The following is a 13,876-nucleotide window of genomic DNA, read 5'->3' as shown; positions in this document are numbered from 1 at the left end:
TGAGCACTGGGTGTTGTACAGAAACCAATTCTACAATAAATTATATATATATTATATACATACATACATACATATTATATATTATATATTTAATATATAATATATTAAATATACAAATTAAATAATATATTATTTAATTTATATATTTATATTTAACATATATTTATATTTATATTTATATATTTGTATTTAATAATTATATATTAAATAAGTATTAAATAATGTATTATTATAATATAATATATAATTATATATAATATAATTATATTACATATACATATATATACATATATACATATGTGTATATATAAAAGAAAAAAAAAAGAAGATGAGGATTTAGCCACGCTTAAGTGTGGGATGTTTTTTAAGTCCTCTCACTGCTCATCAATTGGTTAGGCCCTTCCAAATAGGAGGCTCAGGGTTTTTTTGAGCTCAGGAAAATTTCTTCCTTGTTTTGTCTGATAAATCTCTCATCCCCTTCTTTTCCCCTTCTGTCACCTACAAAGTGCATGTTGGGTCTCTTTTGTGGTTTCTCATGGACCTTTTTTCTATCATTTTAAGAATTAGTTTGGTTTATTTCTTACACTTGACCTAGGCTACCAGTTTGAGTCTCAACAATACCATCTTTTCCTCTTCAATTCCTCTACTGAAATTTTTAATTTTAAAATCGTTTTTGGGGGTGCCTGGGTGGCTCAGTAGGTTAAGCAGCTGACTCCTGATTTTGGCTCAGGTCATGATCTCACCATTCGTGGGTTTAAGCCCCTCATCAGGTTCTGCACTGAAGTGTGAAGCCTGCTTGGGAGTCTCTCTCTCCCTCTCTCATTCTCTCCCCCTCCCCTACTTGCTCTCGCTCTCAAAATAAATAAATAAACTAAAACAAAAATCGTTTTGGTTGTTGCTTTAAGAATGTCTTTTTAAAGCCATACTTGATATCCTCATTTGGTTTTTCATTTGCTTCATTTTGTTATTCAAGCTGTCATCTGTTTGTTCTGCTTTTTTCCAAGACTCTCTTAGATATGCTATCTCCCTGTTCACTGGGTCCCCCTCCATTCCTGGGTGCCCATCTTACATGAGGATAGACATGGCAGTCTCTGGGGCCATGGGTCCTCACTTCCCACCGCAGGCAGGCTGGGTTTCCAAGAGGAGAAATTGGGAGGAAGCCCCTTGGCTCCCATTCTCCCTGCTCTCTCTTAGCCCTCTCCCTTCAGAGATAAGATTCCACTGCCTTCATTCCAAAATCCATACTCTAAAAGTCCAACACTCTCCCATCTACCACATTCAGAGTCCAACCATGACCACTCTCCCTCCATCAAGAACTCAAAAACAAAAACAAAACAACCACCTGCCCCAAGCGCTCACATCCACCCACTCCCTCTGGACTCTCACCCTTGTAAGGGTACCAACCAAACATGAGGCCCTACCCACACCTCCCTACACTAGTCACCATTCCAGCCAACTAAAGCAGATGGGTTTCTGCTGGGAGTGGGAGGGAAGAAGGAGTCTACCATCTATACAGAGCTCATCTCAACTACTTTTGAAATGTAATAAATAAATTAAATCTTCCATGAGAATTAAAACTTTATCCAACCCTTGGGGGTAGAAGGGCTACAGGTGAGGAAAATAAAGTCATTTCTGTATTATTAAAATAGCAATATAATGACATTACAAACATTGTAGAGCTCATATACCTTTTTCTAGTTCCACTGGGAAAAGTTCCAGCTTTTCTACACGCTTTTCAAGTTCATACTCGGCAGAAGCAGCCACAGGGTCCACTTCATCGTTTCTCCTGTCATAGTCTTCATTGGAGTATGTGCTGAAAACCTGTAGTAAGAGGTCACAAGAAGATGATAATCCAGAAAAGATGGCTTTCTTAATTTTTTTAAGAAACCCTGCTAAGTATTGAAAACCAGGTAAGTTAAAAGTTCTGTACAATGAGATGTTAAGAAAAGGAAAATTGAATTAGAATAAAAATAACTTACATTTTAAAATGTATATCATTCTACCACCTTTAATAATGTGGGAGACAACAATAGCCACAGGATGTATTATCTGAATAGCAAAATTCATTGCTTTTTATAGAATCAGAGTATATCATATTAGCTGCAAGGCTTTGCTGGTTCCTGAAGAAACTATAGTGAAGGGCCTTGAAGCTACCTAAGCAAATACCCACACTGAACCCGTTTCATGCTATGACCTATACAAGCATCGGTGTTGTGGTACGTCACTACTATAATTATATTTCAATCACAGAATCACTGAAACCGACTTCTATTCTATACTGTGCTGAGCGAGGTTAAGCTCTCATTTTCATCTCTTATTTTACTTGAATGTATATCCAAATTAGATTCTCACTGAGCCTTTCAATGAAACAACTATCAAAATACTGCTCACGAGCTGCAGAGAACTAGGATATTGCCAGCTCTTTCTTTCTCACCTAAATCATCTGAAAGATTACTAAATGTGGTCTTCAGATGTAGCCATAAGAAACTTGATTGTCCTTATTTACTCTATTTGAAAAGTAGCTGGAAATAGGTATACTATCCTTCACTTACTTCACTGAGGAATATCTAAAAGAAAGAAATGTATGTTCATCAATCTAATTAATATGTATTATAAAAACTGACATTTTCAATTAAATTTAATAATTATTAAGCATCTAAACTATACCTGAAAAAAACTCTGTAATGTCCCCAAAAGCTTAAAATCTAGGAGAAGGTTTTTTGTTAATAAATATACATAAAAAGTCATAATCAAAAAAGAAAGCAGAACAGAAGGTCAGAGATGAAAGAAATCAAGTATGTCACCTAGAAAGTTGGCCTTGCTGGTCCAGGTGTGTTTTACATTCATATTATTGGAAAACTGGCAACTCTTGTATGCTATATATGGTAACCCATAAACCAGAAATACATGTATATATAGAAGCAGATGTGTGGTTCCTATGGTATAAATTTATCAAAATCATGTCATTTATAATATTTGTACCAGAATGAATACCGTTTTTCTTCCCGACTTTCAGCATGTTTTCATGGCCTCGTGCCACTCATTTGGTCTCTACCACATTTCTCCACCATGATAAACATCACTGCATCAAAATGCATATTTCCAAACTATAGGGTTTGTACCTTTTTTATTAATCTTTTCATAAACTATGCTTCCTATGCCCCTTCCACAGAACCCTCTAATCTTTTTCTTAAGTTGTCAGATTGATAACGTTCTCTTAGACAGCCCTTTTGATCTTTCACTTCCCTTATAAGTTTTGGTAATCGCTTATTCACATTTTATGCATCCATCAACAATTTACTGAGTGCCAGCTCTATGCCAAGCACTGTGCTGGACACTGGAGAACTCACAGGTTAGTGGGGACACAGAAATCAAAGTAAACAGCTATACTATAATGTGATAAATGATATAACAGAAGTTTATACCAAGTAACCTTTCTCATTTGCCTGAGAAAGGGAAGAATTTCATGAAAGGGAAAATATTTAAGTCGTTGAGTCTTTTTTAAAAATTTTTTTTAACGTTTATTCATTATTGAGAGACAGAGAGAGACAGAGCATGAGCATGGGAGGGGCAGAGAGAGGAGGAGACACAGAATCTGAAGCAGGCTCCAGGTTCTGAGCTGTTAGCACAGAGCCCGATGCAGAGCTCGAACTCACAAACCACGAGATCATGACCTGAGACGAAGTCAGACGCTTAACGGACTGAGACACCCAGGTGCCTCTAGGTTGAGTCTTAAAAAATAAACAAGGATTCACATATTCGAGTGTAGAAGATGTAGACTGTTTACTTCAAATATAAGATCCTAGACAAAATAATCCTTATCTATATCTATATTTTTAGAAACACAGAGAGTTGAGCGGACTACAATGGAACATGCCTAGGGGAGCAAACTTTAACAACACACAAAAAGTTACCTGGATCTGGAGCTTACATGTCCTGAAAACTACTGGCAGATACGACTGGAAATTATTCCATTAATGTTTGCTATTTCTCAAAATCTGCTAAAGATCCAAGAATATATAGATGATTGCAGAACTTGGATTTAAATGATATCCATTCTGAAACATGGCTCAATTTTGCTACCACATAGTAATTAAGTTAATAAATAAGTGTGTGTGTGTGTGTGTGTGTGTGTGTGTGTGTGTGTGTGTGTGTGTAAAATGTAAGTATGGGAGAACTGTTTCAAATAAATTAACACGTTCCTAACATTTTTCAGGATCCCAAAACTCTCTGCTATCAACTATTCTTCCTCAATCAGGCTGGTTTAAAAAGTTCATTTGGGGGTATCCTGAAACTAAATAAATAACTGTATGACTCCATATTGGAAAATGGTATTTTAAATAATTTTTGAGGCATCTAGCAATCAGATGACTATATCACTATTTCATTCTGTAGAAAAAAAATAACGTAAGACACTTTTCATCTTCAACTTACTCATAGTGTGGTAAATTATGTGGGTATATAGGAAAAACCTATAAACTGAAAAAGAAAAGCCAGAATTCATTACGTACAGATTAAGCTATCATTTACTTGAAGAATCCAAAAGATTTAACATAAACATGATTAGGACTAAAAAGAGTTCACTAAAGAAACATAATAAAAAATACACACACAAAAAATAATTCAGAAAATATAACAGAAAAGATCAGAAACTATAAAATACCCAGGAATTACTAATTATAAATGTGCAAGGATATCCTTCTCTATAAAATTTAACTGAAAAATATAAAAACCCTAAATATGTGTAATGGCATACTATATCCTGGATAAAATTCTTAATATTGCAAAGGCATCTACACTCCTAAATTACTGTAAATGTTAGTTTGGCCCAACTTAATTTATGAATACGGAGCAGTCAAAATTAAAATCCCACTCACATTTTTCATGGAAAGACTAACAAGCTGCTTCAAAAGAAGAATAGGATGGAAACAGACCCTATGAGACATCAAACATACAATAAAACTTCATTTATTCAGGCAATGAAGTTTCGGCCCCAAGGTAGATCTATTTTTGTATTCTCTTCTGTTCTACTCCTCTACTTCTCCATTCAAATTAGTTAGGGTAATATATTCAATAAATAGTAGGGAAAGAACGAAATATCTATCTGATAAAAATCCTATTTCATATCAATAACAAAAGTAAAATTTAAAGTGGTTAAGAACAAAAAAAAATTATAAACTATAAAAGGGCTAAAGAAAATATGGACAATGTTTAATTGACTAGATCCTCTTAGGATGTTGCTACAAAGCCACAGATCCTAGAAATCTTAAAAGAAATGAATAAACTATTTGATTAAAATTCAATGCTAAAAATTTCTAGACAACAAATATACCATAATGAAATTATAAGAAAAGTTAAATATTAGGAGGAAAAACTGCCAAATATCAAGATGAAATATGAATATGCATAATATACAAAGAGTTTTACCACCTCAAACAACTGCATGTATAAGTAGGGAAAATTTTAATTAGAATTCAACAAAGAAACATTAATGCTCAATAAATGATGTAAAGTCACTCAGCTTCACTAAAAATTAAGCAAACGTCAAGTACAACAAGGAAATACCAGGAATTTGCCCAAACGAATGGTTTAAAAAAAAAGACTGTGATGTCTACTGTTTGCGAGAATACAGGAAAAAGAATACTCTTGTAAAGTAGGGGGGAATAAAAACTTAATTTAAGAACAACTATCAAGATTTTAAATGTAAATCCTTTGACCTAATAATGCTACATCTATGTATTTAGAGAGATATTTGCAAATGTGTACAAAGATGTTCATGCAAGCGAGTTCATTACAGCACTATCTGTAATAACCCAAAGTTGGAAATTGCCTAAATGTCCACTGATAAAGAAAATGTCTTACTGAATTATGATACATATGAATATGTAACTTTATGCAAGGTTAAAAAGATCTCTGTTGACATGAAAGGCTCTGAAATACATGCTATTAAAACAAAAAAGCACACTGTATATATGTCTATCTATACCCACATTCATATCTTTATCTACACACACACACACACATATATATATATATATATATATATATATATATATATATATATATAATCTCAATTGGTATGAGCCCAATTTTAATCTAATTTAAAGACTTCCTAAATTCTCTAGCTATGTAGCTCGTCTCAGTTTCCTTATTTACAAAATGGCTGTTATTATAAGTATACCTACCCCATAAAGTTATGAAAATGAAATGAGAAAATCCATGTAACCATGCCTGCTGGTCCAGTGTGGAGGAGGGAAAGCTTGCCCAGGGCAATGTAAGAGGTAACACTACGTCCCCAGATACCCACACTCATCTCACATTCTTGTTCATAACTACATTTTGAATATTTCATCCACGATGGTACTTAATGTCCCTGAAACCAAAATCTACATAACTATTTGGATATTATTACACAGATTGGTCTGCCAAAATCCCTACCTAGGTCCAGAACAACGGCATTACCTCTACACAATGGCTCCTCACTTGCCTGGCTTTGTTTGCCTTGACCAGGAAAAACCTCAGAGATAAAAGGATGTTGACTTAGGTAAATACTTCCCCTTACATCAATATGATCTTGATTCTTTCAATATTCTTAAAATGGTTCTATCATTTCTATTTATATTACTATAACTGCTTTGCAAAACTATGGATAGTCAAGTAATAATCAGAACCCAACTATGATTATTAATAGAATGCCAAAAATTCTAAAGGCTAACAGCACCTTGGGCCCTAATTTTCAACACCATCACTACATATATATACTATATAGTTCTAAATATATAGTTCACCACTATATATATTTAGTTCAGTCACCTTCATATTGTTCCTGTGTTATTTCACTGAGAAAAGCAAACAAAAGGATGTTTAAGTCTGACTTCTTGTTTCAGAGCCAACAAGTGATATTCTGTTCCTTCATCAAAGGAAACAAAACAAGACCCCATCCCTTGCTTTGCAGCAGACGCAGGCTTTTAGGGGTAACAAGTTCACAAATACAGTTAGCAATGACATTTCTGACCCAGTAACCCAAGGCTATAAAAAACAAAGTTAAAATTAGCTTATTGTAAGATTTTAACCAAGATCATTCTTTTTCACATTTCTGGTGGTTTGAGCTACAGCACTTTTTCAAAAACAACAGCAACACTTTTTGAACAATAAGAAAAAAAATATTTCCTTATGACACATTTTCTCTAATCAATGCAGGTCAAAATAAATTCAGAATTTTATGTAAATATTGACTGGAAGGAATCTCCCGCAATGCTTCCACAAGGTCTCAGTTCCACCTGCTGTCTGGGTTCCGCTTCATCTTCCTGACACATCAAAGATGGAAAACGTTCCAGGTTCTAGCACACTGCGTTTCAGATGAGGGCTTGGCACAGCATGCTCCCAAGAATCAGCCAAGCATTCACACGCGTTCCACAAACAGGCCCCACTTATCACCAGCTTCCTCAGCAGCACTCGAACTCACCTTCACATGATTTTAGCACCTCTGCGAAAGTGACTCTAAATAGAAGCTAAAAGAAAGCATGGAGCAGATAATCCACATATTAAAGTTTTGAAAACAAATTTGGTGACAAACCATCTACAGAAAGGAGCATCCTAATGGCTTTTGGGCAATATACAAACTCGGCTTTCCCTTTCTTCCCCCAGAAGGCAGTTCATTGATTTATGACAGTGAGAATTCTTGTTTCTTGACTGCCTAGTACATGCCAGAGTATGTTAGGTTTTTGTTGCAAAGTAATGTAAGCCAAACTGGAGTTCACAATTATCAGGTATTTGGAGGCAAACACCGGTAGTCTCCAAAGATTCTAAATAGGTGAGGGTTATTTTCTCAATAACACAAATACATTAACGACCAGGAAGGTGAAAAAATAGACCAAGAGCTCTATCTTGTAAACACAGTAAAGTCCCAGGTTTCTGTTCTCAAGTTTCTCTGACAAGTAACCTGCATGAAGGCGTAGTAAAGCAGCTGTGACAATACTCTACAGTGGGATAGAGTATTGTCTATCTAACCTTCTGTTAGGACCACTCAACAGAATCCTACATATCAGAAAATAGAGCCACATGAGTACTGGCGTTAGGTGCTACTCCAAAAGCTGCCAGCTTGCTTGCCTTGCCCGAGTCAAAGTCCATTAACACAAAATATTTCTAAGGCCAATCCATATATTTTCAACATCATTCATTTCACTAATTACTTGTAACATCCTTAACATTAATAAATAACATTAATAAGCCTTCTTGTGTAGATTTAAAGTGCCCAATTCTGTAGAGTCGACTTCTCATTAGGGTCTTTCAAATACTAACTAATCCTAGGGTGAAGATTTGTGATCAGTATACCTGGAATGATAACTAAAGGCTCCTAAAACAAAGTTACACCCGTAAATATTGCAATGCATATGTTGAAGTAATTGCAAGTAAACTACAGACAGCATAAACTTAACACAAATTATCTTTAACCCTTGTACCAACTGATCCAGTAAATAAAGCAGGAAAGAGTAAGACAGTCCATACTTTTCCTATTTTTATATGAGAAATCTGAAGCTCAGAGAACAACATACGTGGTATACATAAGGATAATTAACGAAAAGTCTATAAGAACAAAAGGTGTATTTCACTATATGTAAGCCAAGTGTTTTCATGGATAACTAAATAACAAGAAGTGAAGAAACAAGCATTCTCTACATAATGATATGTACAGAGTAGGCTAGCTCAAAAGGTGACACAAAGAACCCTATATTTGTCAGGGTTCCCCAGACAAACAGAACCAACAGGATGTGTGTGTGTGTCTAGGTGTATATGTGTGTGTGCGCGTGTATGATATATGGTATAATATACATATAATATTTGTATTTGTGTTAAACTAGATTTATTTTAAGGAATTGGCTCACCCAATTATAGAGGCTCACAAGTCCAAAATCTTCAGGGTAAGCCAGCAGGCTCGAGAACCAGGGTAAAGTTGATGCTGTAGTTCAAGTGTGAAGGCAGCTCACTGGCAAAAGTACCTCCTCCTCAGAGGAAGTCAGTGTCTCACTATTCAGGCCTTCAACTGGTTGGATGAAGCCCATTCACCAATGGGCTTGGACTGCCCAATCTAGAGGGCAATTTGCTTTACTCAACACACATAATAATTGAAATGTTAATCCCATTCAAAAACACCCTCACAGAAGACAATAGAATGTTTGACCCAGATATCTAGGCACTGTGACCCAGTCAAGTTGACACATAAAATTAACCATCACAAAGCCTTTAAAACAGAAAACTCTCTGGCTCCCAAACTAGTCTTCTGACATCTGATAAAGACAATCATATATTGATAATGTTTTTTTATATCTCTTGTAGTGTTGTAAATCTTCATATCCCTAGACATAGTCATAGAATGTGTATAAAACCCATGATAAAATCAAATATACATTTCTCTATCATCAGTGGCACCAAAAACTTCATACTTAGAGATAATCAACAACCAAATATGGAGGATGTTAACTCTTTAAATTTAGAATAGCTATGGTTGACTCTTTGCAAAGATAAAGCTATATATAAGAAGATCTTTAATAAAATATTTCAAAATAGGTAGAGTTTTATTAAGGCTACATATACTCAAATTATCAATGAAACAAAAAGACTATAAGGTCCCTTATTTCTCCACTTTGAGAAAAGAGAACTGAATTATAATTAGTATCATTTATCTGCAAATATGTACTGTTTAAGTACTTGAAAAGTTTTAATATCTCCTTGCAAAGATAGTTTATACTATTGAAGTAATCAGAGAGAAATTCTGTCATAAATAAATATAAATTTAGCTCATTCTAAATCTGGACAAACTCTAAGACAATGAAGCCCAAATTAGTGTGTTTTTCCAGTCAACAGCTTAACAGAAAACTCGGTGACTCCACTGATGTTCATGTTTTTCACAGTATTTTCCAAATTATTATAAACAATTAAACATATCCATGAGAAATTAGCAATGTTCTCTTTCAGCTCAGCCAGACTTAGTTTAAATTGGAGACATATGTTTTACAAACTGACAACTGGTGGCCAGCATGACATAAATTGGTAGCCTTGGTCTAGTTCCCGCTGGACAGGTGTCTTCATCACGGAAAAACTGAACTAATTAGCACCAACTGGCACCTTTTTTGGGGGCAATGGGGTAATCTCCTAAGATAAATAACTGACTTCTCATTCACACAAGTTAACACTCTTGTACAGAAGCAACAAGATGAGTTAGTAAGTCAGGATCTGTTCTAGCATTTGTCTTAGCAGTTGGTATTTGCTTCTTCTACCCTTACCAGTGCCAGTTCTGTTTCTCAGGGCCCATGGAAGGAGATTATTTTGAACTGTCTAAACAGGACAGACAATGGAGGGGAGTACTAGAGTTTGTGTGGGTGGTGAAGTTAAAGGGGAGAAAAGGAGGAAGTTGGCTACACCAAAAGGGGTGTGAGGGCTTCTCTTGAGGCTAGCTGGGAAGCCAGGCTTTCCTAGGATACAGAAGTTCCCCAAGTATGAAAATTTACAACCCCCATGTGAAGCCCTCTAAAAAAAGGGCTACGAGGTCTCATGAGAACTAAACACTAAGCCTGAAGGATTTGGGAACCTTGGGAAGAGCACCCCAGGCCCTAGATTTTGCATGGAGACAGAGCATAAGGGCCTTTTAAGGCCCTGGAAGACCTCCTGGAAGATCATTAGAAGTAAAAGTATGGGTTAAACATCTCCAATTCAAGGGGCGCCTGGGGGGCTCAGTCAGTTAAGAGTCCAACTTTGGCTCAGGTCATGATCTCGCAGTTTGTGAGTTCGAGCCCCACAACTGGGCTCTGTGCTGACAGCTCGGAGCCTGGAGCCGCCTTCAGATTCTGTGTGTGTGTCTCTCTCTGTCCCTCCCCTGATTGTGTGCTCTCTCTCTCTCTCCAAAAAAAATTTTAATATTTCCGATTTAAACTAAAAGTCTGGCTCCTAACACATGGGTCTCTATAGAATTCCCAGAAACTGCATTTACCTAGATGATGGAAGAAGTTTCAAAAACACTGAGGAGGCTGATTTATCTAAGACCAAACAAGTAGGTGAGAAATCTCAAAAAAGTTCACTTTAGTGTAGCAAAGGAAAGGAATGTGATGTACAGCATCCTAGGGGTGGTGTATGAAAATTGGTTTGTACTCCTTAGATAAAATGTGTTGAAGACCAGACTCCTCACACCAAATGTGATGGTCTTTGATGTGTCAACTTGACTAGGCTACAGCCCCCATTTATTTAATCAAATGCTAACCTAGATATCACGGTAAGGTATTCTGGAGATGTGATTAAAGTCCCAAATCAGTTGGCTTTGAGTTAGGGAGATTAATCTGGATGGGACTGATTCAATCAGTTGAAAGGTCTTAAGAGTAGAAATGAAGAAATTCTAAGAAAGCAATGCTGCATATAGATAGCACTTTCAGTCTGCTGCAGAGTTCTACCCTCCATCCTGTCTTGATGGCCGGCCCTACAGATTTCAGACTTGCATATCAACCCTTCTATTCACATAAGTCAATTCCTGGCAATCATCCTTTAATATATATCTCCTACTGGTTGAATTTCTCTCGTCGAACCCTGACTGAGACACCAAATACTTCAAGTCTTCATCACAAGGCAAAGTATGGTTATTTAGAGCAGTGGCTTCCAAAGTGTTGTGTCCTGCAGGAATTGTGAAATCAATCTAATGGGTTGTGAACAGCATTGAGAAAAGCTAAACAGAAAAGAAAGAAGAGAAAACATCAGTGTTCACTACAAGTAGAGTGTGCGTTATTATTTACCACTTTTAGTTTCAAATAAACACACCTACACACATGTGCGTGTGCCATGTCTTGATATAAAATGGTAATGATTCAGAGATCAAAGAAAAAGTACACTTTAAAAATAATTTTAAAAAATGGAATCGAGATACAGAATTCCCATATAATTCACATTCTATTCTAAAAGTCAAAACAGGTAATACAAACTTGTCAAACTACTGAGCTCGTGAATAATGACAACAGAAATAATTACCCTTCACACTTCTTTTCCTTTTGAGCCACTGATTACTTCAAATTCTTACCGAGCACCACCTCAGGGGTCGGCACTGTGGTCAGTACTGGAGATACCTTATTCGCCTCAGACCTGTGACTACAAGCAGCCTAAGAGTGTAACAGAGAGATGACGCTGATACTATGGGAGCACATGGCACAGACATCTACACCTGCCTGGGGGAGGGGAGGAGAGGCAAGCATAAAGGATTTCAGAGAAAGCCTGAAAGCACACACTTCGGCCAGCTGCAGTTAGCATCAACAAATAACAAATGGAGGAGGGAAGGTGTGCAGAAGGTATTATGGCAGAAAGAGTACCAGATACAAGGTAGGAATGAGAGAGAACAGAATTGTAGAATAGGATGTAATTGGATATGGCCAAGCTGGAATGGAAAATGCCTGGTAAGAGATGGGACAAGAGTATGTAGGGAGAGCTTTGTAGCACATGGTCAGTTGTGTGAATAAAATCCACACGCTCCATCCCTGAAAGGGCATGGGAGTTTATGAAGAGGATTAATGGCAGCCAGAGCTGGAAGGAGAGAGATGAACTAGAAGCTCTCTCTTCACCCCTTTGGGGGACTTAGAGGCAGGTGAGGCCCTGGAGGTACTGAGACTTTCCCCAAAGTGCCATTACTGGTATGGCCGGTGGATCTTACAACAGAAGGAAGGCAGAGATATGGGCACACTGCCTTCCCTGTCACTGCAGAGTGACAGGGAAGCAAAAACAACAGAGGCTTCATCAGTCTCAGAAGAAACAAGAACTGAAGTTCCTCTTCCAAGGTCAGCCAGGACACCAGAGGCACATGAGTGACAACAGCAATAAAAGACCTACCTTTGCCAAACAGATCATGCAAGGTAAAGGCCTATTTAAATCCTGCATTTAAATAGTGTGCTGGTCTCTGAAAGACAGAATCCATTCTTGGGGTCTATCACCATATACTGGGGGTAAAATGATAAAAACAAAGGTGGTACGATTTTCTAAAACCTCAAACAGGTTCAAATGCTGATAGAGCTAAACAAACAAACAAACAAACAAACAAACAAAAAACCTGTTTTAGCTAGCACCAACTGTTCTAGCACCATCTCAGACCTACAGGGCCAACTGAAATTTTTAATTTTTATAAAGGTCATGAGTAAAATATGCTTAATATTTACACTGCAATCTGGGGCCAGACATCACATGGTGGAAAAAGTGGAAAAACAAAACAACACTGAAGTACAAACAACCAATTGTTAGGGAATGCATATATACACAAGGACACTGATGATACGGTACAAGGTTGAGCTTGTAAACTTAAGACTAGATGAAAAAGGAACTTTATTACATTCTGGGCAGCTGTGATCCAATGCTGAAATTAATCCTGTTACCTCACAAAGCAGGAAAGACATTGCTTTCTTATAAACAAACTGTTTGTTGCATTTAGACTTCTCCAAGAACTGAAGTCAAATGTAATCTACTGATTCTGGATTGATGTTGAAAATGTCAACATACACTAAATCGACAAATCGTATCTATCTCATGCTTTCCTTATAGACAAAATGTAAAGGACAGGAGTGACAGGAAACAAGACAATTAGTAATCTTTCTCAAAACACGGGGGACAGTGCTGTCATATTGGTGTGTTTGAGTTGAAAGTTGCCATTGCTTCTATAGGAATCCTTTGCCATAGGATTCATGGTCAAATCTGGGGGTCACTAAGCCTTGAGTCACACTAACTTTGACCTCATAAGTCTTGTAATAGAAATGATGGCTGGGGCACCTGTGTGGCTCAGTTGATTGAGCTTCCGACTTTGGCTCAGGTCATGATCTCACGGTTTGTGGGTTTGAATCCCACATCAGGCTCTGTGCTG

At 36.8% G+C, this 13,876-nt stretch overlaps 1 protein-coding gene across 22 annotated transcripts in view; it reads right to left on the bottom strand.

Annotated features, from left to right (window-relative positions):
- PPP1R9A (protein phosphatase 1 regulatory subunit 9A) overlaps positions 1 to 13,876 on the bottom strand; it is a 323,281-nt gene that overhangs the window by 152,853 nt on the left and 156,552 nt on the right. For all 22 annotated transcript variants that reach the window (XM_045052398.1, XM_045052388.1, XM_045052389.1 and 19 more), the window contains one exon: positions 1,689 to 1,821. Coding sequence is in view for 19 of the 22 variants with exons in the window: in XM_045052388.1 (XP_044908323.1) it covers positions 1,689 to 1,821 (133 nt within the window). In the remaining 3 variants the exon portion in view is untranslated. The remainder of the gene's footprint in view (positions 1 to 1,688; positions 1,822 to 13,876) is intronic.

Source organism: Felis catus, chromosome A2 (assembly GCF_018350175.1).
Source record: "Felis catus isolate Fca126 chromosome A2, F.catus_Fca126_mat1.0, whole genome shotgun sequence".
Classification (NCBI taxonomy): Eukaryota; Metazoa; Chordata; class Mammalia; order Carnivora; family Felidae; genus Felis; species Felis catus.
The sequence above is the reverse complement of the archived record's forward strand: the minus strand, read 5'-3'. Positions and strand labels throughout refer to the sequence as shown.